At 32.7% G+C, this 23,019-nt stretch overlaps 1 protein-coding gene across 3 annotated transcripts in view; it reads right to left on the minus strand.

The window, feature by feature from the left end:
- Positions 1-20,033, minus strand: part of LOC127729592 (GTPase-activating Rap/Ran-GAP domain-like protein 3) — a 75,517-nt gene extending 55,484 nt beyond the window's left edge. The window contains exons 1-2 of one of the 3 annotated variants that reach the window (XM_052237411.1): positions 19,743-20,033; positions 2,159-2,228 (exon numbers count right to left, since the gene is read on the minus strand). In XM_052237411.1, coding sequence (XP_052093371.1) covers positions 2,159-2,228; positions 19,743-19,867 — 195 coding nt within the window. In that variant the 5' untranslated portion in view covers positions 19,868-20,033. Of the gene's footprint in view, positions 1-2,158; positions 2,229-8,803; positions 9,524-13,905; positions 14,316-19,742 lie in introns of those variants that run through there. The other 2 variants (XM_052237410.1, XM_052237409.1) reach the window with 2 other exon arrangements.
- Positions 20,034-23,019: the final 2,986 nt, after the last annotated feature.

Raw genomic sequence — 23,019 nt, forward strand, 5'->3', positions numbered from 1 at the left:
GACTCATCGGTAACGTTCGAATCCAAAAAGTTACAAGGCCAAATAAAGTATTCAGTTGAAGAGCATTGAGGACCAAACATTTCGGTTGGTTTTGCCAAATGCAGATAAGCAATCTATTCCTGCGGTAAAAAAGCTTAAGTCTTTCGAACAATTCAAAGCTTTGTAAACGATTGATTTATTAATATTAAATATCAATGTGAATTGATGTCGACACAGAAGTGATACTGAATACTGGGCTGGTGATACCTCCGATAACAGTGGCATTGATCCAGTGGGTTGTAAAAAAACCTCATCAAAGATACAAGGGTTTTATGTTTGAAGATTAAGCTGTTTGTTCCAACTGAAATTGATTTGCAAATATACCACAGTGTTATTTCTCAATGTTGTATAACTGACCATTACCAGATAGCAGTGACCATTAACAGATAGCACATAGCTATTACACAGCCTAATGAATTACTTACAGTAATATAAATATACAGTATTTCGAGACCTTATTTGCTAGGGACCACTTTAACTTCATTTACATCAATAAAACTGATCATATCAACTTGACTAATTTGTTTATATTAGAAAAAAGAGGTCAATAAATGCTTTATTTCTACGCAATCCTTTCGAGAGAAAAAATACAATTATAAGTGTATGTAAACTGTACGTTTTAAGGAATATGAAAGTAAGTGTTGTATTTGTACATATTTTAATCAACACAAGAACGTCATACTTAAATACGTGCATGAAACTTGTTAATGGTAAAAAAATACTAAAGTTTCATTTTAAATGCAATTCAGGAATAGTCTTTAATTGTTTGTACTTAAATGTACCGAGCTGTACTCTACCAGCTTGGGAACGTCCGCATTCTATTCGATTGACTTTACTGATACCTCGGTATTAAACTGTACTGATAAAGTTGTAGATAGAATTACAAATGTTCAGAACTGTACAAGCTTTAACTCAAATCCAGCAGTGTAATAGTTGAACTAGTCTCAATAGTACTTAACCGAGTAAGATGTTTTCTTAACTGCACCTGAAGTAATCATTCTCGAGTTTGGACCGTCCTCGACCTCAGCTTTACTACACTTGACAATATCTTTCTTTCGTCTTTGTCAAGAAATTTTCATCGTTTGTCTAACATTTATCAGGTGCAGTTAAAATTTGTCTCTGTTGATAAGATAAGAACCAAGTACATGTACATGTACAATGTAAGTAATGTTTAATGCAGATAAATAATCATGTACAAGTTAGCTTTTGAAGCCTGGTCCAGTATAATTCGGTACAGTACAGTTGAGTACAAAAACTGCTCATAGTCAGATTCAAGCTAGTTTATTTGTCGTTGATTTCTAATCAGTATGCATTTATTTAGCTATGAATTAATGAAGATAAAGGTTATCGCAGAATACATGAGCAACACGACGGAAGCCACATGAGGAGCAATATCTGTTTACCCTTTCGAAGCTCTTTAGAAGATCGCCCACCGGTTTTTTATGGGGTTTGTGCTGCTCAGTCTTAAGTTCCTATACAAACATGAGAAAATTTGGTATGATTGCAAATGAGACAAAAAGTTTCGAGTTTTCATTCCATCCTATTATATCAAGACGCACATCCTATTATATCAAGACGCAGAACAGTATGGAACACTTCATAAGTATTAGTGGAGTAGTATTGCAGACCGTTCATCAAACGTTTATGAGGCCAAAGAAAATTATTAAAATTAATGCGTTTCCTGCCTCTTGGTACAAATGTAGACAATAAGGATAGGATATACATGAAAATATAATATAGGGTAGGTAGGAAGGAAGGAAACAGAATTGTATTTTGTGTTGTCTGAGTTCTGTGACTGAGATTGATCTTGTTCTTATAATCTTTCGTGTTCTTAAAAGATTAAACGAGTGACATCTACAAATCTGATTTTAGATTATGCTTTAGGGGTAGTAAGAGAATATTTTTTGACGATTGCCGTTAGCTATGTTATCTAAGTGTTAAGACCTTTTTTTTTTTATCTTCATGCGTAACACAAATCTGAATTTGTACGCATTGGAACTTTTATTTTCTCCATTGAAAATAAGATAGGAATATGAAAAAGGGAAATGTGGGGAAAAGGTCAAGCAGAGTTAGTAATCCATTTGAATAAATAACCAAAAGACATGTAGAGGAAACTTACTTGTTCTACAGAACCGTATTGTCGTCTGCTAAAAACATCACGTCTTCCGGTGAGGTCGGAGGCCGGGGAACTGTAAAAGTAAATTATGAAAAATGAAATATCATTCATGCAACATAATTGTTTTAAATGTTTATCTGATTCTTAAGGCAAATTGAATCACACAATTGATTAATATTTCTTGGAAAAATAGTCAAGGTTAAATTGATATTCAAGAAACAGTTTGATTTATTTTTCTGTGTGTCATCACCAACGTGATAAAATACATTTCATTTACTCTATATATATCGGATAACAAATTAATTGAGATATCTATGGAGTATGATTATAATGATAATAGTGTACATTTGATATCGTGTTTATTTATTGTTTTTTTATCATAATCCATTTAACCTTGAAAAGTCAAATGAAATAGGGTTGTTTGGTAAAAATTTGTTTTAATGGCAAAAATTAATTTGAGTGTAGGTTGCTAGTTAGATTATCTAAACACCAAAAAAAAACATTAATAACGAATTATTACAAGTCATGACGATGAAAAAATATATGAAAACATATTTAGCTTTATATATAAGTTTTTTTTATCAATGCGGTTAGGCCATGTCTTTTCAAACTCGTATAAGTGAGAATGTTTTTTTTTTAATTTCATTTCCGAACATGCCTGGACGGCGACATCTTAAAGAATAACTATTTTTTTTTTATTTTTGACAATGTGAAATAGGTGACAAATTTTGCGGTATTTCCCAACAGCACAAATGTGTCCCCAAAAAATGTATTTTTAATAAAGTTTAACAAAAATCTAGTTAGGACTTATCCGGACGTTACATCGAACGCAACGCTGAACATCACACTTATTATTATTCCTATTGTCCTATTTTTCAAGTGGAATTGAATTCAAATATTCCCGAAAAAACTCTATGGTGAGCAAGAACGAAAATAATTTGGTTTGTAAGAGCGGGGAGGGGATTCCTAGCCTTTTAAAGCGTGTGGTGATCACTGGGTGTACATGTGGATATTCAAGAACGAGAATGTACTCCGTAAGTTAGGGGTCGCGTGATTATGCGTGAATCTTAAGTGTCACTCTTTGTGAGAATCAATTTAAAAAAATGGCCGTAAAAAAACCCGCCGACCCAACCATCTTATTTTGAAGTTACCCTTATCCTGATTTCGAAATGGTAGGGCTTTCGTTTCTGCGTGTCTGGTAATTCGAGAAATCTCTAGATAACTTTTGGTAAGAATGATAGCAAATTACGGAGTTATCTCCCCTTGATTGGTAATTTCTAGTGCATTTCAACCAAATTGTATCTTGAAATACCAGAAAAGGAATAGGAAACGAATGTTGTATTCGTGCACCTTTATTCATTATGAAATTGAATTAAGGTAAAATTGAGCGAGTTTTTGTTTGTCATGTGTCCACCACTGCCTGATTTTAAGGCAGACTGGCACTTACATTTATGACGCATATGTTTTCAATATGTGTGCTTTAATTCAATTGTTTACCGATATGTAATGTACATCTATAGATTATTGTACAGTTATAGCTATTCGTTACTTTATATTTAGAACCGCCATAATATATTAAATTAAGCTAAAGAACTGCTAATGTCTTTTATTTCAAAAAGTGACTCCGACGATTCCTAGAAGTACTAGTATATATTATGCTTAATTTGATCACTGTTTTCACATACACATTCATTATCAATATTTGATAGTATTTGGAATGTTTTCAGTACGTTGTTTCTAGATCTCCAATCGATCCTGGCACAACACGGGTTTGACTCATAACCGCAGCTGACAACTTACAATGTAGAAGAACCGTACTTTAGTACATTTATAAAGTTTTTTTTATATCACATACGGTGGTTTGCGGCATTACCTACATTTAGATTCGATATATTGTGTATACCAAAAAAATCTATCTACAGTATTTAATATAAAATTATAACAGGAATTTCTATATTGGACAGTTCAACAGAACACCAACGTCCGACTCCTCCGGAAAAAAGTCTAAAGTCAAACAACGAGCAACACACGTTATCTACGGATGCCTCGTTTGTGTATTGCCTTTTGATTTCTTGATTGTGAAGTTCCTATGAAAACAATTTTACATCTTCTGCTTGCTACAGTATGATAATTATAGAAAGTTTATTTTAGTGTTTGCATATCCCCCTTTCTAAAGAAATTTCCATTTATGTTCTTGTCGAGTTCAGTCTGAAAGAAACCCAATTAAGATGACCTGTCGATAAAACTCACAGTTTTAGCTATACATAGATTTTTCGATATTAAACTGAACATTTATTACAATGTTTTAATCGATTACACATCATGTGCAGAATAAATTTCTAAATATTAGAATGCTTATCAAGTATAATACAAATTAATTGTTAGGCCATCATATATATTAAATGATGTCTTTCTTTATGTGTTTGTTGACGTTTCCAAACTCATAAAGGTTTAAAAGTTGGACAGTTCTCTGTATCATTCGTTAATGTTTTTCTTAGACTTATCAAAATCATGAGTCAAGAGTGTCATCAGTTCGCCAATTTAGCATCTAAAGGATTTTTTTGTGGGTCATTGTTCATACACTAAAATGTAAAATAACGTTACACAATTTTTCAAATATGCATAATTGTTTAACCAATTGGTCCCCTAGCCAGTCTGCAAGCGTGATTGCAACAGCCATCCTTTATAGCTCGTACGGCTATCCATACCATATTAAAACTGCCCAAGCTTAAATGTGTTGATAGCAGGGAGCTCAATCTAACCATTCATGATCTATAATCCTTTTCCAAATGTAATTTTATGAAAATATGACAACCTGTATGTGCCTTCTCGCAGATACAAATAGGAAAACTGTGAAAAGTAGCCAAATCGGGTGGTTAATACGGGAATAATTTGGTGGCCACAACGTTAATGGTAAAGACATTAGGTGTTTACTATTATCTTTAATCAGTGAAGAATCACAAGGATGTATAATAGGGCCAGATAAATTCTGGTATGTAAAAACTAGGTCGCTGTGTTTTTCTTCTTCCAGATATTTGTAAAAAAGGAAAATTTGGCAGGTCTGGCTTGTCATTAATGTTTTCCGAGCAAGACTAGGAAGTCACATTTAATTTCAACAACACGGATATGTTGCTGTAACTACAAGGTTATAATTAAATGACGAAGAATCACAGATTGGTAAATTTTCACCTCACTTCAGCAGGGATGGGTTCGTAAACACCAGCACACAGCCGCCACCCTTATCATTCCTTCCCATCCCTTACTGTGCCATCCAGCCCCAAATCACAATGCATAGTGGTTATAGATCAGTATCAGTTACGTTATCAAGAGTGTACTAATTTGCATACCGTATTTCAGATTTTTTTGAAAATGCCTGATTTTCCAGAATTCTCTTGGGGTCGAAACAGTTATCCTATGAAACCCTTTGTTCGATAGTCAGCCGTTAAAGTGTGTTTTGCCGTTTTTACGCCAAAAACGCTCCTAAAACTTACAGAGGTCAAATTTGATCGATTTCGAAAATCCTATTAACTCATTCGCACCAAATCCTGTCTCAGTCCTGATAGCAACATATATTCTTTTATAGCCCATATGGCTTCTATACTTTATTAATTTCAACAGCTTGAGTTTGAAGACCGCTACGAGGACAAAACAAATTTGCAAGGGAAACATGCAGTTCTAGTAATTTTGTTTGGTTAAATGCAAAACGAAATACGCCGCGTTTGCGTGTGTGTAGTATTAAGTACGTAAAAAAACATTGAAAATACACATGGAATGTGTGTCTTAGATAAATCGTGTTATCTTGATATCTGACCTTATCGTCGTGAACTTGAACATTTTGAAACAATAATTAAAAAAAACTGATATAGTTGTCGTGAGATTGACATTAAATTTCCTTCCTTATCTTGCACTTTAAATCACAGCTTACTATTTCGACATCTTGCTTCGAGTTGATCATTGCATAATTTTCTGATTTGTTTTTAATTTTCAATATGGTAGAGATTCTGTAATTTCCTTGTCCTGATGCTTGTGTATATGCTTTTTTTTGCTAAACAACAATGGTAGAAAACTTTCATTTGTATGAGAGGTGCAAATTGAGATGTTAAAAAGCCATTATATGTTACATGTAGCTAACCAAAAACGAATATTTTGAAAGTGCAAAAGGACAATATTCAGCATTTGATATGCAACGGTTTCATTATTTCTTATGAAAACTACAAATTTCTTCCATATACGTTAGCTCTTGTAGTTACACTTTTGTCAGATACACATAGTTTTACAGTCCACAACGCCGTTCACTACTTCCATATTTACATTAAGACATTGTCTCCTTTTGAAAAATCAATTCATTTGTACAGTAAATAAGTAAGTTAGTCAATGGAAATGCATACACTATGAAATTTAGTGCATGGGGCTGTGCCAATTTAGGACATATTTATAACTCGAGCAGTCTAATACTTGGTCTATTGGTAGTTAATTTTTGCTCGCTACTTGTCTCACGGGTGTTTGAAAACGGAGTTTATCAACTAAGTTTTATGTAATGTAAATTAACTCACTAGTATCATTACTGTCATATTTGTTCAAATTTTGACAGTGATTTACCTGATCATGATTTTATAATGCAACCATGACGAATTGTGAATTTCACGGTTTATGTCAACCAAACATAAAAAATGGTGATTTTAAAAGGTCCTTGGCTCCAGAATAAAAAGAGGGTTGCTGCTGGTGTAAGTATGTTTATTGAGATACCCATTCGGGCCAACGGCCTCAAGGTTCATCTACTACATAAACGAAGCGATAAAAGATCATATGTCGAAAAAGAACAGACAATTTCATACTCGAGGATAAAAAAAAAGAAATGAATGGTAAACTATCCCCATACAAAAATCTGGTGTATTGGTCTTGGCCCGTAGAGATTCAAATCCATTGTTTCGTCACGATTATAACGAAAAGAGGACGCAAGGGGTGGGATTTGGTATTCGGGTGGAAGGGGTGACAGGAGGAAATTTCGGGGAAAGAATATTAATTTTTCACTCGTTGACCTTCGTGCGAAAATTTATTTCAATTTAGGACACAGTTATTTTCTACATTTGGTGGGGAAGAATGCTCATTTTCCTCATGTTTAAATCGAGATTATTTTTTTTAGTTCTTCTCGGGCCAAAAATATTCCTTTCCAAAATCATCCCTCCCCCCTCCCCCTACCCCCCCCCCCCCCTCCACACACACTGACAAAAAAAAATAAACAAACGGGGAATGTGTCTATGAGAGTGATGATGCCCCCACTTGCATATAATGTTATAAAGTAACATAACTCAAGAACGGTAAAACTTGATCTGAGTTTTGTGGTAATAAGCATTGTGTATAAATTTCATAACATTTGGTTGAGGCAAACTTAAGTTAAGAACGGAAACCAATTTTGGGACGTACGGACGGACGTACAGACGGACATGGGTAAAACTTAATGCCCCTTCCGCTACGGCGGGGCATAAAAAGAATTAAACGATCTTTCCCCAGAAATAAAGATATGAAAATACGCACACTCAAGAATAGCTTCACCAAGCAAGTATTGTGGTATTGCACACTTTAGGTGATATATATATCCCAAGAGCGTTTTTTTCAATAATATAGTTGTTTGTTTATGATTATTACATTCGATCTGTTTTTTGTAGGTAATGACCAAAGACAATTACTATCATTAGATAACACAAATACTGTATTGTATGAAATAGACCTGACGCGGCAATTTATCGTAATTGTTCTGTTGTTCAAATAAAACTGTTGCCTCATTTGGTTATTGAATGTGTTTAAGTATAAAAGTGCCTTTTTGCTTTCCTGAAAAGTTATTTCCTATCGAAAGGGATTAAATTTAATAAAAGAATTAATGTTAAGAATTCCAATTGATTAACATCGCATGCAAAACGTTTGATTTTTGTTAGTAAACACCAACATGTAAGAATAAGTGGAATGAATACCATCACATTTTTGGCGGTTTCCCTGAACATCAATTTCACGTTGTAAAGCAGATATCATATCTGTATTGCTTTAGCATGGCGAAGTTATTGCTTTGTCTTTGTCAGTGTTAATCTTGTTTTCTTTTCTCACTATGACATTACCAAACGAATATGGCTAGGAAACTGCTCAGAACCATACATCAGACCAAAACAAAAATAAGTTTGTTTATGTATAATTTCTAATTAAGAAAATAGGTTAAATAGGGATTTTCTACTTTGCTGAACTATTTTACCTTGAGTATGTGTTGACCACTTGCGACTTCGTCACGATTAACTACCAAAAATGCAAACAAAAACTTTAAAATGGTTAATTTGAGGAATAAAAATAGGGTAGGTAGGGAAAGTTACCTCTAAACACAAGTTATTTTTATTTTGATCTAATGAGAAATGTTCTCATATACATTTGTATATTATATCTTCGCATCTTTGTTGTGAAACAGTTTATAAAATTACAACAATGAGGGAAATAAGAATTAGTTCTTAAAATAGCAGTTGTTTTGTGAAATTAAAACAAATAAAGCCCGATATAATTAAAAATGAATTTAAATCAACAAGAGTTTTCCTAAAAAATTTGGAACTGTAAATTACACTTGTATAAAATTGTTTCTTTAGTTTAAATCAATATAAACAAAAGAGTTACCTTGCACATCGTCGACGAAAAAAGTCCTCTTTTGTCCACGTTGTCCTCCGTAATGCATCAACTTTAGATAAGTTTGGAGATTTTTTCTTAAAATTTGTGAAAGATTTAGAACGAAGTCTAAAAATGTCCTCCATAGTTTTTCTATCCAGACGGAACAGAATATGAATAAAAAGTGTAAATCAACTAAACACCCACAATACTGTTGTAAAGTGGACGCCTACTTAAGAATTTGCAACCATGCTATCTTGTCATTTAGTGTCCAGTAAGTCTCCTCCCAATTAAGTAGATATTTACAATTTTCAATACATAGCACATCGATATCAAATCGATATCAAAAACAATTTCCAATAGTATCCGCCTGCATTTATCATGAAAACAATTTAAGGCAATCATTAACAGCGAGGAATCAATGCTTTATTATTTGGTCATGAATTATGATACAGCAATTCAGGTGAATATTATTTATTATCACTCCATGTTAATAAATAAAAATTCTTGCCACAAACAACATTTCTATTTTTCTTTTTAACACAAAAAAATGAATACTACCAAGGACAGTTCTGACGTATTTAAAGCATACAATGGTCAACACATTATTCTATTCTTTTCCATCCTATGCTTGACGTTTTCTTTCTTGTCTCCTCTCCTTTCCCCCCAAACACAGTACATCACGCAGACACATGTTATTGTGTACAGTCATGCACACAATTATTATTGTATATCATGCACACTATTATAATTGTATTCTTTCCAAAATAGTTTTTCAATAAGACTTCCAGACGTAATCTTGTTGTGATACATGTAACGTTTGAAACAGTCATAGCAGATGTTGTTAAGTCATAACCGATCGTCCTTCATTGACATACATTTTGAGTGCTACGTCGTGTGGTAAGGACCCTTCTCAGCAGTAAATCATATTCAATTTTCATTAATAAAAGTCACTTAAAAGAAATGACGTGTCTAAGGAAAGATTTCTAAATTGTTTTGAAAATATAGTACACGACACTTATATTTATGTACAATTTTCATCTCTAGATGAAATGGATTTCCATTTTTTACGAGGATGACCGAAAGCGAATACTTCCGAACCATTTCGCGGGTTTACTCATATTGGTAGAAAAATAATGAATTTCTTATATCAATTAGTTTGTTTAACGTTCAGTGGCAAATATATCATGCGTATTTAGAGTGATATAATCATATTTTTAGTTCACATGTATATTATGAGATCACGGAAATTATTATTAAAGCGGATGCAGGTGAATACACATCATTTCACAATTAATCAAGAGTAACTTCTATTTTCAAATCACAGGTTACATACCTGCCAACTTTTCAATATCTCCATGAGAAATTTTAAGCACAAGAGGATACAAAGCACACCTATACATGTCATTAGTGTACTTAATTAGAACATCTATTGTTTTGAATGAGTAAACATAAGTTTAAAATGTATTTTTACTCCTCTTTACGCCTTTTTCAAAATATTCAGTCTTACTATATAATTGAGTTTTATAAGGGTCAGGTCAACACCTCTCATTGAGATATACCCCTTAAAGCGGGAAAGTTGGCAGGTCTGTTGTTGTCCAGTGAGAAGTTAACTCTTCGTAAATAAATTTATTTTTTTATATAATCTTGTTTTAATACTTTTTTTTTACAAATATGCTTATGGATCTGGTCTGGCTGTGGTCTAAGATCATAAACTTGAATTGATTATATCTATATATGATTGTCAAAATTATTTGTGTCTCTCAATTATAAATAAATGGAGAAAGTGTCCATGGCACATAGATGATACCCCCGCTTGCATAAAACGTTATAAGGGGACATAGCTAAAGAAAGATAAAAGTAACGCCACCCTGATTTGAACTTGATTTGCTTTTAGTGGTAATAAGCATTGTGTATATATTTCATAACATTTGGTTGAGGCAAACTTAAGTTAGAGAACGGAAACGAAACATTTAGCAATTTTTCCACTTGTAAAGGAGAATTATAACTCTAGAACGGTAAAAGTGACGCAACCCAAATTCGAACTTGATCTGTGTATTGTGGAAATAAGCATTGTGTATAAGTTTCATAACATTTGGTTGAGGCAATTACACTAAAGCTAGAGAACGGAAACCAATATTGGGACGTACGTACGGACGGACGTACGGACGGACGGACAAGGGTAAAACTTAATGCCCCAGATGACGACGGGGCATAAACATTATTGTAATAAATTACTTTGCTCATCATTGGCCAATTAATTGGGACAAAATAATATTGATCGTTATACATTTACAAGTAAGTGTATTGAACATTCTGTATTTTGAAGGATCTGACAATTAATTATTTTGCGTGAGTACATTTGTACATTACATATTAATGATAAAAAGGCAAACATAGAAAAATGTTAGGAAGCGACACAACATAACTTTTATAACAAATTAAATTTTCTTTTAAGAGGGGTGCATATATCATACGTAAGTGATAACATGTAATGCATTTGTAAATAAAACAATTTGAATTGTCGTCCTTTGACCAAAAGAAAATCAACACGTCACGTAATGTATCTAAGCTTTCACTTTTATGGCATTACGCATCGTCAGCACTTATATAAAACAAAATTAAACGTCTATATATATATATATATATATATATATAGCAAGGAAACATTATACCTCTTTACAAGTGTGTTCATGAATACACTTGTCTAATACACAGATGATCGAAATATGATTTAAAAGTAGAATTTTTAATAATTATAAGTAAAATGAACTTCAAGCACGACTGTAAAGTAACCGATTAAATATGCCATTGTGGTACAATTCTATTTGATATCTTTGCAAAATTAATTTTTACGATTGTTTGTGGTATAATAAATCGATACTTAAAGAAATCTAATTTCAAGTCTCCAGTAATTGATTTAAATCAACCTATAAATATACACATAAGGGAACGATCAACTTAACTTCAAAAAAAGGGGGGGATTGTTATGGTTTTTTCCTAAAAATATATTCTGATCAAAAAAATATTGTGGTCAAGCAGATGACAAAAAAAAATATTCTGAATCCAGATTTTCCAATACCTTATACTGTTAAATTTTGAAAAAATAATTTGATTGATAGTCTCGAAAAATTAGAAAAAAAATTCTTACTAAGACAAAAAACCATAACCACCACCCTTGAGGTTAAATGGTTGCTCCCTAATATTGTCAGTGCTTTTCTTTGTTTGGTGGCAGGTCTCTGATATTCTCGGTTTAAATCATTCAAAACTTTTTCAGGCGCGGTGCGTTTTAGGGCTTGACATGGTTGACATTGTACAGATACCATCCTATGTTTAAGATCATAGGTTGACCTCTTGATTTTTGTTTGTAAATTGGTTGTTGGGTTATTGTCTCTCTGACGTAATTACCCGCATCTCATTTGTACAAAATATATTAATCAAATATAATTGAGAATGGAAACGTGGAATGTATTAAAGTGACAATAGCCGGACCAAAGAGCAAAAAACAGCCCAAGGCCACCAAAGGGTCTTCAACGCAGCAAGAACATCCCGCACCCGCTTATGCTAGCCCCTTAATAATAATTTATACTGCACTCATTCTATTTGAGCAGTCAAAATGCGTTGACCGTATATTTCTATGTCATATACAGTCACTGACCTGATATCACTTTTCCTCATGAATATTTAAATAGAAATTGCCGAAATTATAATTAATTATTCATACGATCTATTCAACCTGTTCTTGTTTCCAATGTATTCAACGACTCAAACTTATTTCTTTTGCAATTTTTAGAGAAAAAAAAACATATTTCACTTGTCAATACTTTTGGTTTGCAAACAATAAATCATTATGTTTTATGCTTATTGTTGATATTTTAGTTCATTCTCAAACGAATTCGTTCACCATCGATTGCGGGTTTCAACAAGTAATGTACATTTCATTGTGTTGTATATTTCTCCGCCTGCATGATATGGGGCCTTTTTATAAAAGGGGGAAGTTTCTCAGTATTTAAATCAAATAATAACAATAACACATTAAACAACAATTGAAAATGTTTTTTTTAAGATTGTAGTATAAAGACAATAATAGTGCATTGACTTGACATATCAACGATATAAGGATTCGGCCCGAAACGGGGAAAAAGCTCGGCAGAGCCTCGCATTTCCCCGTTTCTAAGCCTCATCCTTATATCGTTGATATGTCAAGTCAATGCACTATTATTGTCTATGTATACTAGTTCAGCGAAAAGGACTCCATCAAAAAACGATAACGAGTCCTATGTACACCTTGTTTTTTGGCCTCAAATTTGGGACATCATAGATGTATAATGCGGGTTTTGAGGGGGTGCTATGCAATCAATTATACTTAAAACAAATAATTACAACATTCTTCAATAAATCTTTTCTTTAAAGTGATGCAACTTTAGTAATGGTTCTTATGTTATTTTCTTAACTGCACTAAACATGTCCTTTCTTCGTAAGTGATGATCGCTTACCCATTGGTCAAGCCCAAAGAACTTATGCCGACCAAGCCCGCCTTTAAATCTGATATCTATTCTATAAGTTTTTTTCAAATAAAGGTTAATACAAGCGATATGCATATGCTTCCAGATACATGTAACCATCCTGTTTAGAAGAGAAAGTATAATATAGTATGGCTGTTTACATCACATTTTAGTGTCAGACTTGAGGTCCGTATTCATGCAAACAATTTCGATTGTATTGAAAAAAAAGACGACGACTGGGAATTCAAATGTTTTAAGAACAAAATGAGCATCCACATTTAATATTGAGGGTAAAAAAAGTTACGCACATCGTCGGATAACATTTGATATATTTGTACTGGTTTCGAAACAAAAGAAAAGCTCAACAAACTTTGCTTTTCTTAACGTTTTTTAAAGATCGTTTAAATAAAAATATTTTCTGACATTGTACGTATATTCTATAATGTATCTATGTGAAAATTAGACCGAAGAAGTGTCTACGTATATAAACAAAAGTTCACGTGTAAAAAGGAGAATATCTAAGTATTATTAAGAATTTAAATGGCGAGGAACGTGAAGAAGCAAGTGAAAAACGAAAAAAAAAAAAAAAAAAATTCCAAACAACTGTACCTTGCACATCGAGGTCTAAAACCATTTTGGTAAATCCAATAGGAACGTCTAGTTACAACTTTGGATGTTGAGATGGTACTTTTTCTCTTCCTTGTAATACAAGACTTTGATCTTACCAGAAACATTTTATATTAGTCCAAAAACTACTCCGGGTCACATTTTCAGTTAAAACGAATATAGAGAACTAAGCAATATCGTTTACTTCGTAATATTCTTATCAATTATACGCAGGAATCAACGTCCTTTACACTTGTCAATGTCTATTTCCTGAAGCCATAATTTCCAATCATAAATGTGCATTTGCTGATTAAATAACACAGGTCCATTGTCTTAAAAGTGGAGATCAATTTCTAGACAACATGTCCGTTTTAAACACAAATTTACATACTATTTAAGTCATTATACCTCCGCTCCTTTATGCACGCACTTACTGATCTTAAATGATCTTTATCAAGTAAGTGTTTTTTTTACTAATCACGTATTTATATACATATATATCTTATAAATTGAAATTTAATCGGTTACAACATTGGTTGTTTCGCTGCTATAACAGTCGTTATATTTTTTTTGTTATGATTGGTGCTGGAAATCTTTCTATTGAAGTTCTGTATTAATTGACATTAGTTTTTTTTAAGTACTATCGCTAGATTTTATTCGACGAAACCATCAGATTTTGCAATGTTCTACTAATTCAATTTGTAACAACTAACTAATGGCATAAATTGCTTGAAGCTATTCTATTTAGATTATATACTAGTTACATTTAAAAATAATTCAATATCAATAAATATGTCTAACATATGATCTATGTACAAATGTACCAAGGGTTACATTTGGTCAAAGGGTATGACTCCTTATGAAGGCGTACCCAACACATATGTTAGCCCGTTTGGCTGTGAAGGATGTCTGTGAACCAAGCACCTAGGTTCGCCCGTTTGGCTGTGCGGGATGTATATGTACCCAGTACCTAGGTTTGCCCGTCTGGTTATGCAGGATGTATAACTACATACACGTATGTATGCACAATCAAGTGGGTTGGAAAGGGGTTTTAATCTCTCATGCCTCGTGTAGGGAAAGTGACTCGCTCAATTACCGACATAATTATTTGTTGGAATGATTGATTATTAAGCTCAGGCAATACAAATAAACACTAGACTGTGTTAAATAAGTGTTGTGAGTAATCAGTTCTCCCCTCATATTTCGATCAATTGAAAAATAAAAGGTGCAGATACAACGCGTAACAACGTTGTTAATCATTAGTGTATTTAGGACAACCCTCATGGACATGTTTTTGGGACTATATAGTTGGTTTTTAGATAAGCTGTGTTACAAATCACAGCATTTAAACCAATTTTGAGAAAAAAATCCTAAATGATTACATTTATTTCAGATAACTTTTGGTTCTGACTCCCAAAATATAACCGCATAGACTTTGAACCATCAATGCACAACGTGTTCATAATAGCGTGATGTCGTTTTAATTCATTCTGCCCATAACTGGTGGCGAAAAGTTTAGTCACTCAGACTAAGTACAGGTTACAAACGGAAATCAATTAAAACTTGAAAAAAAAATTTCCCGGTTTTTGTGCCTGCCATTTCACTACTGCAACTTTAATATATTATATTGCGGAAGACCTCATTTCTGAGGAACCATCTGATAAAAAGTGTAAGTTTTGCGTGATCAACCTAATTGTTGGGCAACTGGGCAACTAGGCCGTGGGTAGTTTCTGTCCCATTTCAATGAACAGCTTTATTCACACCATCCGAGAATTTACATACGTGATGTAAAGCAAATACTTACATCAAGATCAGAACTCTTGATATACCTGCATCCGATAGAAATTAGGAAAAGGAAAAGAAATGTATTTAGTTCTTAAAAAGTATCAGAAGTACCGAGGTGCGATCAATTTGTGGTCCAGTTCCATAAAAATAACAAAATTTCTTTGTTTAGTTTATTGGCTCGATTTTAATTTGGCACACCTATGCATACTTTCTTAATAAGCTGTGCGTGTTTTATTCTAAAACTTGCCTAAAATGGCTTAAATTGTAATTTTGAGAAATTGTTGCAAATTCGAGTATTTACCTTCAGATTGAACGAGAAGAACCGTTTTAAATCAAAACCAAAATTGCATTTGAAGTAAAGCTATATATTTCCTTTGAGAACGTAGGAAGATAAAATTGTAAGTGTTTAATCTTTTTTAAATGTATAAATAAATTTTAACGAGTATTTGAAAATTTTAGTATCATATGAATACTTTTATTATTTAACTATTCATTTTTGAAATTTCATTATAACATATATTTTTATTTTGAAAAGGATGAAAGTGTATCATATGTCTTAAAGGCAGGGATCTGATATGGGTTTAAAGATTTTTATATTGTGTATGATAATGTAAACTAGATTGTGACGCTATAATAAACTCTTTACTTACTATTTCCTTTCAGATATTATTAAATAAATTTCGGTCACGGCATTTTTCGATGCACAAGTTTTAGAAAAAAAAGTTAAATTAACATAATGATCTTCTATACCAGATTATCGCACAGAATAACATTTTTAGTTTTATGCTTATAATTATGGAAAATTGTTGCAAAATTCTTTAAGCATTTTATTCCGACTCTTTAAGATTCAAATTACTAAAATTTCCATGAACGTGGGGCTTTTGACCTCGTGGGGAAAAACAAATTTTGTGAAAATGGTTCATACATCTTTCACAAAACGCGTTAAAGTTGCTTCAGTGGATTATTTTCAATAGCAATGTAATCTAGCACAGAATAAGATTTAAATGATTTGGATTAAATTCTGGATTAATGCAAAATTGTCGAAAAAGTCTTTTGATAAATAAATTAATATTATTCTGATTTAAAGGAAACTAGTTTGTTTTAAAACTGCATTGGAAGGTCATTATCTGACCAAAGGTCAAAAGATCATGTATAAACAAAACAGATTAGGAAGGTTATAAAGGCCAATCAAAAAACTATACGTTAAAAAAAAAAGAAATAAAAAACAAACAGACAACACCATGGCCATAGATTAAAACAACGGAAAGACAAACAATATTTCACAAAACACTACATCGAAAACACGAACCCCACAAAAAATCCGGGGTCGAAATCCCTGTGTTGTTTTTTTCCTGAAATGAATTTATGAGTCATATCCAGGAAGTAGGCGTCTTACAATAGCGGATTGATATACATATCTTGTCTAAACCTTAGACATCACCAATTTCACAAACCATTGGTATACATGTTAATTTAATACTTGTAACCTTATATCTTTACATAATATGAAAGTTTGATAGGAAAACAGGGTTTTACATGGAAAAAACTTGTACCTGGAGACAACACTTGCATTGAAAAATGAAAAAGCTCATAATACTACACTGAAAAATAAATCAAAAGCAACACACACTCTTTAAAACAAAACTAGAGGTGCAATCATGTGCCCAGTTCCTGTCCTTGTATTTTGTATTTGTTTTCTTTTCCAGATATTCCCAAAGTAAGCTGGAAGGAGTTTATATTGTGAATATTGTTTACAGGTATTCTGTCGAGGTTAAATTTGCATGAAACCTCTCTCTTTGAATTACGAACAATACAAATAGATAGATCTCAACGGATGATTTAAACGCGCTTTGGGATTTCATCAATTTATCGGGTCATGCCTCTTTCAAACTATAAATCGACCGAACAGCAAACATGTTTTTTTGTCTTATATCAAATCTTTCTATACATAAACAAAAACTGTTAGTTTGTAAAAAGATCAAGGTCATAATAAAACCATAAGATTCAAAACATGAGAAAATGCTCAGAAATAGAAAAAAAAAAAAACAATTTATGTATATGTAGAAATAACCTAGCAAAGCGATCAACAACCTGCAAAGTTTTAAGATATGCAATTAGAGGTCCTACGATGTTTCTTCAGTTACGACATGTTTGTAGTCAGTTTTACAAAACGATCAATTTAAATTTAGGAAAACAGTCATAGCTTTCTTTGATGTGTTCGTCATCAACTAAAGCCAAACCATGAGGGTCTATTTGCATCTTATTTGGGGTTTTATTATGCTTCTAAAACAGCTGACATTCAGTAAGGCTTAATTCAAAATGACTCACGACTCAACGGCTAAAAAATCTACAGAACGTTATAACAATGATACTTAAATATTGCTATCTGCAGTATCGTATTTTAAGTTTTTTTTATAATTTCTATCACAATAGTCGGAAAATATCATTTTTATTAGTAATCGCTTCAAAACCGGAAAAAAGTGAAGATCTGCGAGTTTCGTATTTCTTATTGATTTGAAAACTTTTAGAAATGAATTTTATATTTGCCTACAATATTTGTAGATTTTATGACAATATGTGTATATTTTATATCATGTATATTTGAAGCAAACTTGATAGGTGTCTACTGTTGAAATTTCGTACTAATGCATTATGTTTAAAAATGAGTTAGTCATACTGTTTAAAGGTTTTAAAATCCACGTCGGCCAGCATGTAAAAGCAATGTCTTGAATTCATTTAAGGGAGCTACCATTTGATTTTCATAGGGAGCTAGGATGAAATTTGAAAAAAAAGGCAGGACAGGACAGAGATTACAACTAAAAAAAAGGCAGGACTAAATTTTTCATCCTAGCCCCCACCCCCCATAACATCAAATGATAGCTCCCTAAATGTGAATTTTCTGGAAATGAACTTTCTGAGTATATATAAAACATATCTATAGTCTAGAATACACATACATGTAGTAAAATGTTATCGACAGGAGAATTTTTAATTTTTAAGTCCTGATTCTTGTATCCAGGCGATTGAAGATTTTCCCAGTATGAAATTGAAAAAACTGTCTAACATGTACAGTGACCTGAATTTTGACTTTGTCTGTGCGTTTTACAATATCTGTTGTATATCGCTACCGCATATTTTAATGTGCTTTAATGTATGTCTTTTCATGATCGTGCTCATTTGAAGATAACAGTTTTTTCCCAGTTTGAAATTGAAAAAGGCGTACTGAAGTTTAACCTTGTCTCTGCGTTTCACAAAAGCTGTGGTATAAAAGTATAACAAAAATACACAACTCCAAGGTTAATTCATAAAAGGGGGAAGTCAATAAAAACTAAAAAAATCAAACGTTAGACTTCATCAACCAAAGGAACGAATGGAAAATAACTGTCATATTCCTGACTTGGTACAGACAAGATGACGGTATATCGCTGCCGCGTATTGCAATGTACCTTTGATGTACGTAGTCACCTGAACTTGCCGTATAAATTGTTGTCTTTAAAATCTAAGTTCATTATTTTCATGATCGTGAAAAATTATTCCCGTGAGGAAAACTTACATTCGCAATCAGTTTCATCCATCATTTGCATATTTTCTTGATGCAGCTAATGTCTCAATTGTTTTACTGTTTATCTACACGGAAGGTATATCCATCGAATATCAAGGACGTTATCCCTTCATTGGTCTCGAAAATGGTTAATGCTGATTTTCACCTTGTCATTTTAGTTTACCTTTTTACCTAATTAGTATTATTATTTCAAAAATCGTAGTTTTATATAAAAACTCTACGATTTTTTAAATATTGTTGTAATAGAAATTTTTAATAATTCGCGCAAATAGTAGTTTTTCAACAAATAAATTTCGCGCAAACGTATGATATATTCGTTCAAACGTAACGCACCGGTTGGACAAGTAGCATAAAAATGAAAATAAACAACACAAAAGAAAAACACGAGAAAACAAAAAACATAAAAGAAAAAACACGAGAAAACAAAGCAAACCCATGGAAATAAAAATATCATTGAAAAAAAAACAACAAAAAAAAACAAAACAAACTGTACCTTAAACATCGAGGTCTAAAATCTTTTTGGTTAGTACAATATGACCGTCTGATCACAACTGAGATGGTTGAGTTGGTGCTTTTTCTTTTCCTGGTACTAAAAGACTTTGATCTTAACCGAAACATTTTAGTTTCGTCCAAGAAAACATTAACCCGACACCCTTTGTCAACTTAAAACAAAGAAAACGAACACAACAATGTCCTTCAGTTCATAATATCTTTATCAACTCTACGCAGGAACCAACATCTTTTACACTTGTCAATTTCTATTTCCTGGAGCCATCATTTCCAATCATAAATCTTTATTTGCTGAATTAACAACAAAGTTCACTTGTCTTAAAATTAGAGATCGATTTCTAGAAATTATATCCGTTTTAAAAAGAAATTCATATAAAATACAGTATGCCTTCGATCCAGCATGCATTTACTGATATAAACTGATCTTTATCGAATAAATCTTGTTTTTATACTTGTAGTGTATAATCATATCTTTTAAAGATCATCAGTACTCTTACAAAAAAAAATTGTTTTGCAGCTATTAAAAAAGCGTTTTATAGTTTTTTTTTGTTGGTAGAAATGTTTTTATTGTAGTTCACTGTTTTATTGCATTTATGCATATAACATCACTTGCTTGTCTTCGTAGAAATTATGGGATTTTTAATTTTCATATTTCATGTTGATAATAAAGCTAATAGACTGAATACTAGAAACGGTTCGATTTAGTTTAAATAGAAGATATGGAATGAGTTGATGAACTATTTTTAGGGGCTTGGTGGTCAGAAAGTAAAAAAAGTACTAAGTAACATTTTATTATTTTAAATAAGCATATATATATACGCACTACATGTAACAAAGCACATATGACCTCTAGCAAAATGTCTAACCGACTTTTCCTACCACCAAAATAGTAGGTGTGCAAGTTCCGATCTTGTCGTCTGCAAACTGCAAAACATGTTATTTACCGTTGTTCAAACTCCTACTTACTATTTTCCTTGGGTTCACTAACACACAAATAATGAAAAACTCACAGGTAATAAAACGTTTAGTAACAAAAAGGGGTAGGACCCCCCCCCCCCTTTTTTGCATTTGTTTCACTGCAAGTATAGAATTTCCAATTTAAAAAAAAAATCCCTAAAATTTTTCTATACAATCAAATCTTTATTTGACGCTTCATGTTGGTGTTGAGGGTATTTTAAAAGACGGATTTTACATGAGTTCGTAACATTTTCCATTGAAGGATGTCTCTAACCAAAATTAATTGATTTGTATCCGAAAACAATATATAGTTTTAATTACTTCCAACATATATTGGTCAAGAAATTCAATGTACTTTTTACATATGAGTTTTTTATTATAAAAAAACTCGAAATTTACCGTCCTCTCTCAAAATTCCGGTTTTTGAGCTATCGAACGTTGCTGCGTATTCATAAATCCCGTTAAACCAAACAGACGCCCCTCTTAATAATGGTTTACTGCCAGATTAAAGAAGTCTATCATGAATAACCATATTTTATACCCGTCAATCTTTGGTCCCGATATCTTTGCTGCAAGATATTTTCCTTGTAAAATGACAATTAACAAGGAAGTCCCATAACGTGCAATGTCTGTGTATATAATTGTCTCTATTGTTTTAGTTAAGTGTAAGTGTTTCTATAACATATCGCACGACAACAGGAACACAGATACATCGTCTGTATAAAAATCTTTTTCCTGTGCACTGATCTTATACATAACATATCTTATTTTTAGTATGTACTTAAAAATAAAATTGACCAACTTAACATACTTTCACATGTATCAATTTATTTTATTTCCTTCTTGGAAGTCTTGAATTTGTCTTGATTTACACATGCAAAATGAAAAAACCTAATACCGCATCAACTATGATAAACGGTAAATTGATTGATTTTTGCTTGACGCCACTTTCAGCACTATTGTGTTTTTTCGTAGCGGTCAGTTTTTATCGGTGGAGGAAGCCGGAGTGCCCGCAGTTAACAACCGACCTACGATAGGAAAACTGACAATTTTAGTCAATTAATATTGGAGTCGAATGCACCTACTATGTGTGGGATTCGAACTCACAACCTCAGTGTTGACAGGCTAGTGATACAGTAGTTCGACTACTTAGACCACTCGGCTACCGAGGACCGTCAAACGGTAAACCGATAATCGAAGTGCACCATAGGACCAAACAAATCAATGAAATGGTGTAAACGGGGAAAATAATAAAAGTGAAGTATTGGTTGCGTGAACACTCTATAAACTCAAACTTTCATCTCGTGCTGAAAAATTGGCACCGTTAATGATGGCTCTGCTGGTGGACTGTGAGTCCCCGAGGGTATCACCAGCCCAGTAATCAGTACTTTGGTACTGGCATGAAAATACGGATTTTGTGTTATTACAATATGCTAAATTAAGGAATATATCTCCCTAATGCAAAGCTCTGACTCCTTGCCCGGATTTGGCTATACTTTATTGTCTTTATTGGTTTATAGCTCTTCATCTTTTTAATAAGCTTTGGATTTTCAATTATTTTGACCACGAGAATCACTGAAGAGACATTTAATGTCGAAATGCACAATTGGTGCAGACAAATTGGTACCGTTAATGTTATTATTCAGCAAATGCAGTAAAATATATGGAATGGATGCACATATTTAAAAATAAATTGTAGATGATGTTCCTCTCTAACGGGATGTTCTACTTTTTCTCGTTTTTACAGATTTTGTCCTTGAAATTACACTTTGTAAATACACATTCTAATATGACGCTCTTCGCTGTTTAAACACATTTTCGTATGGGTTCCATGTATATTTGCCATTACTTTATACATTGCTAAAGCTAGGTATACATATATTGACAACTATAATACCTATCCATGTTAAAATGAACTTACAGCACGACATAAACGAATTTATTCTTACATCTAAGAGTACACTATCTGGTTAGAGATTCACGGTTTTTCTGTTCTTTTCTAGAAAGGCAATAGTTAGAACACGTTTCAGGTGTTACGTGTAGTTAATAATTGACCGATATACCATCAAACCAAGGAGGTTATAATATAACTTCTTTGATCAAACTGATATTCTCGTAAAATTGCAGACAACCTGTAAACAAGTCCATCAATTAATTGATACTCGAAACGCGTTGTGACGTTTTAAGTGTATGCTGATTCGCATGGCGGTTGATGTTTACCCTGTCGAAGGCACCCGGTCTCGCTAGTTTTGGAGTTTATGCGATTCCTTCAGTTTTATGCTTTTTTACCTTGATTTTTATCT

This window comes from Mytilus californianus, unplaced genomic scaffold, assembly GCF_021869535.1.
Source record: "Mytilus californianus isolate M0D057914Y unplaced genomic scaffold, xbMytCali1.0.p SCAF_2, whole genome shotgun sequence".
NCBI lineage: Eukaryota > Metazoa > Mollusca > Bivalvia > Mytilida > Mytilidae > Mytilus > Mytilus californianus.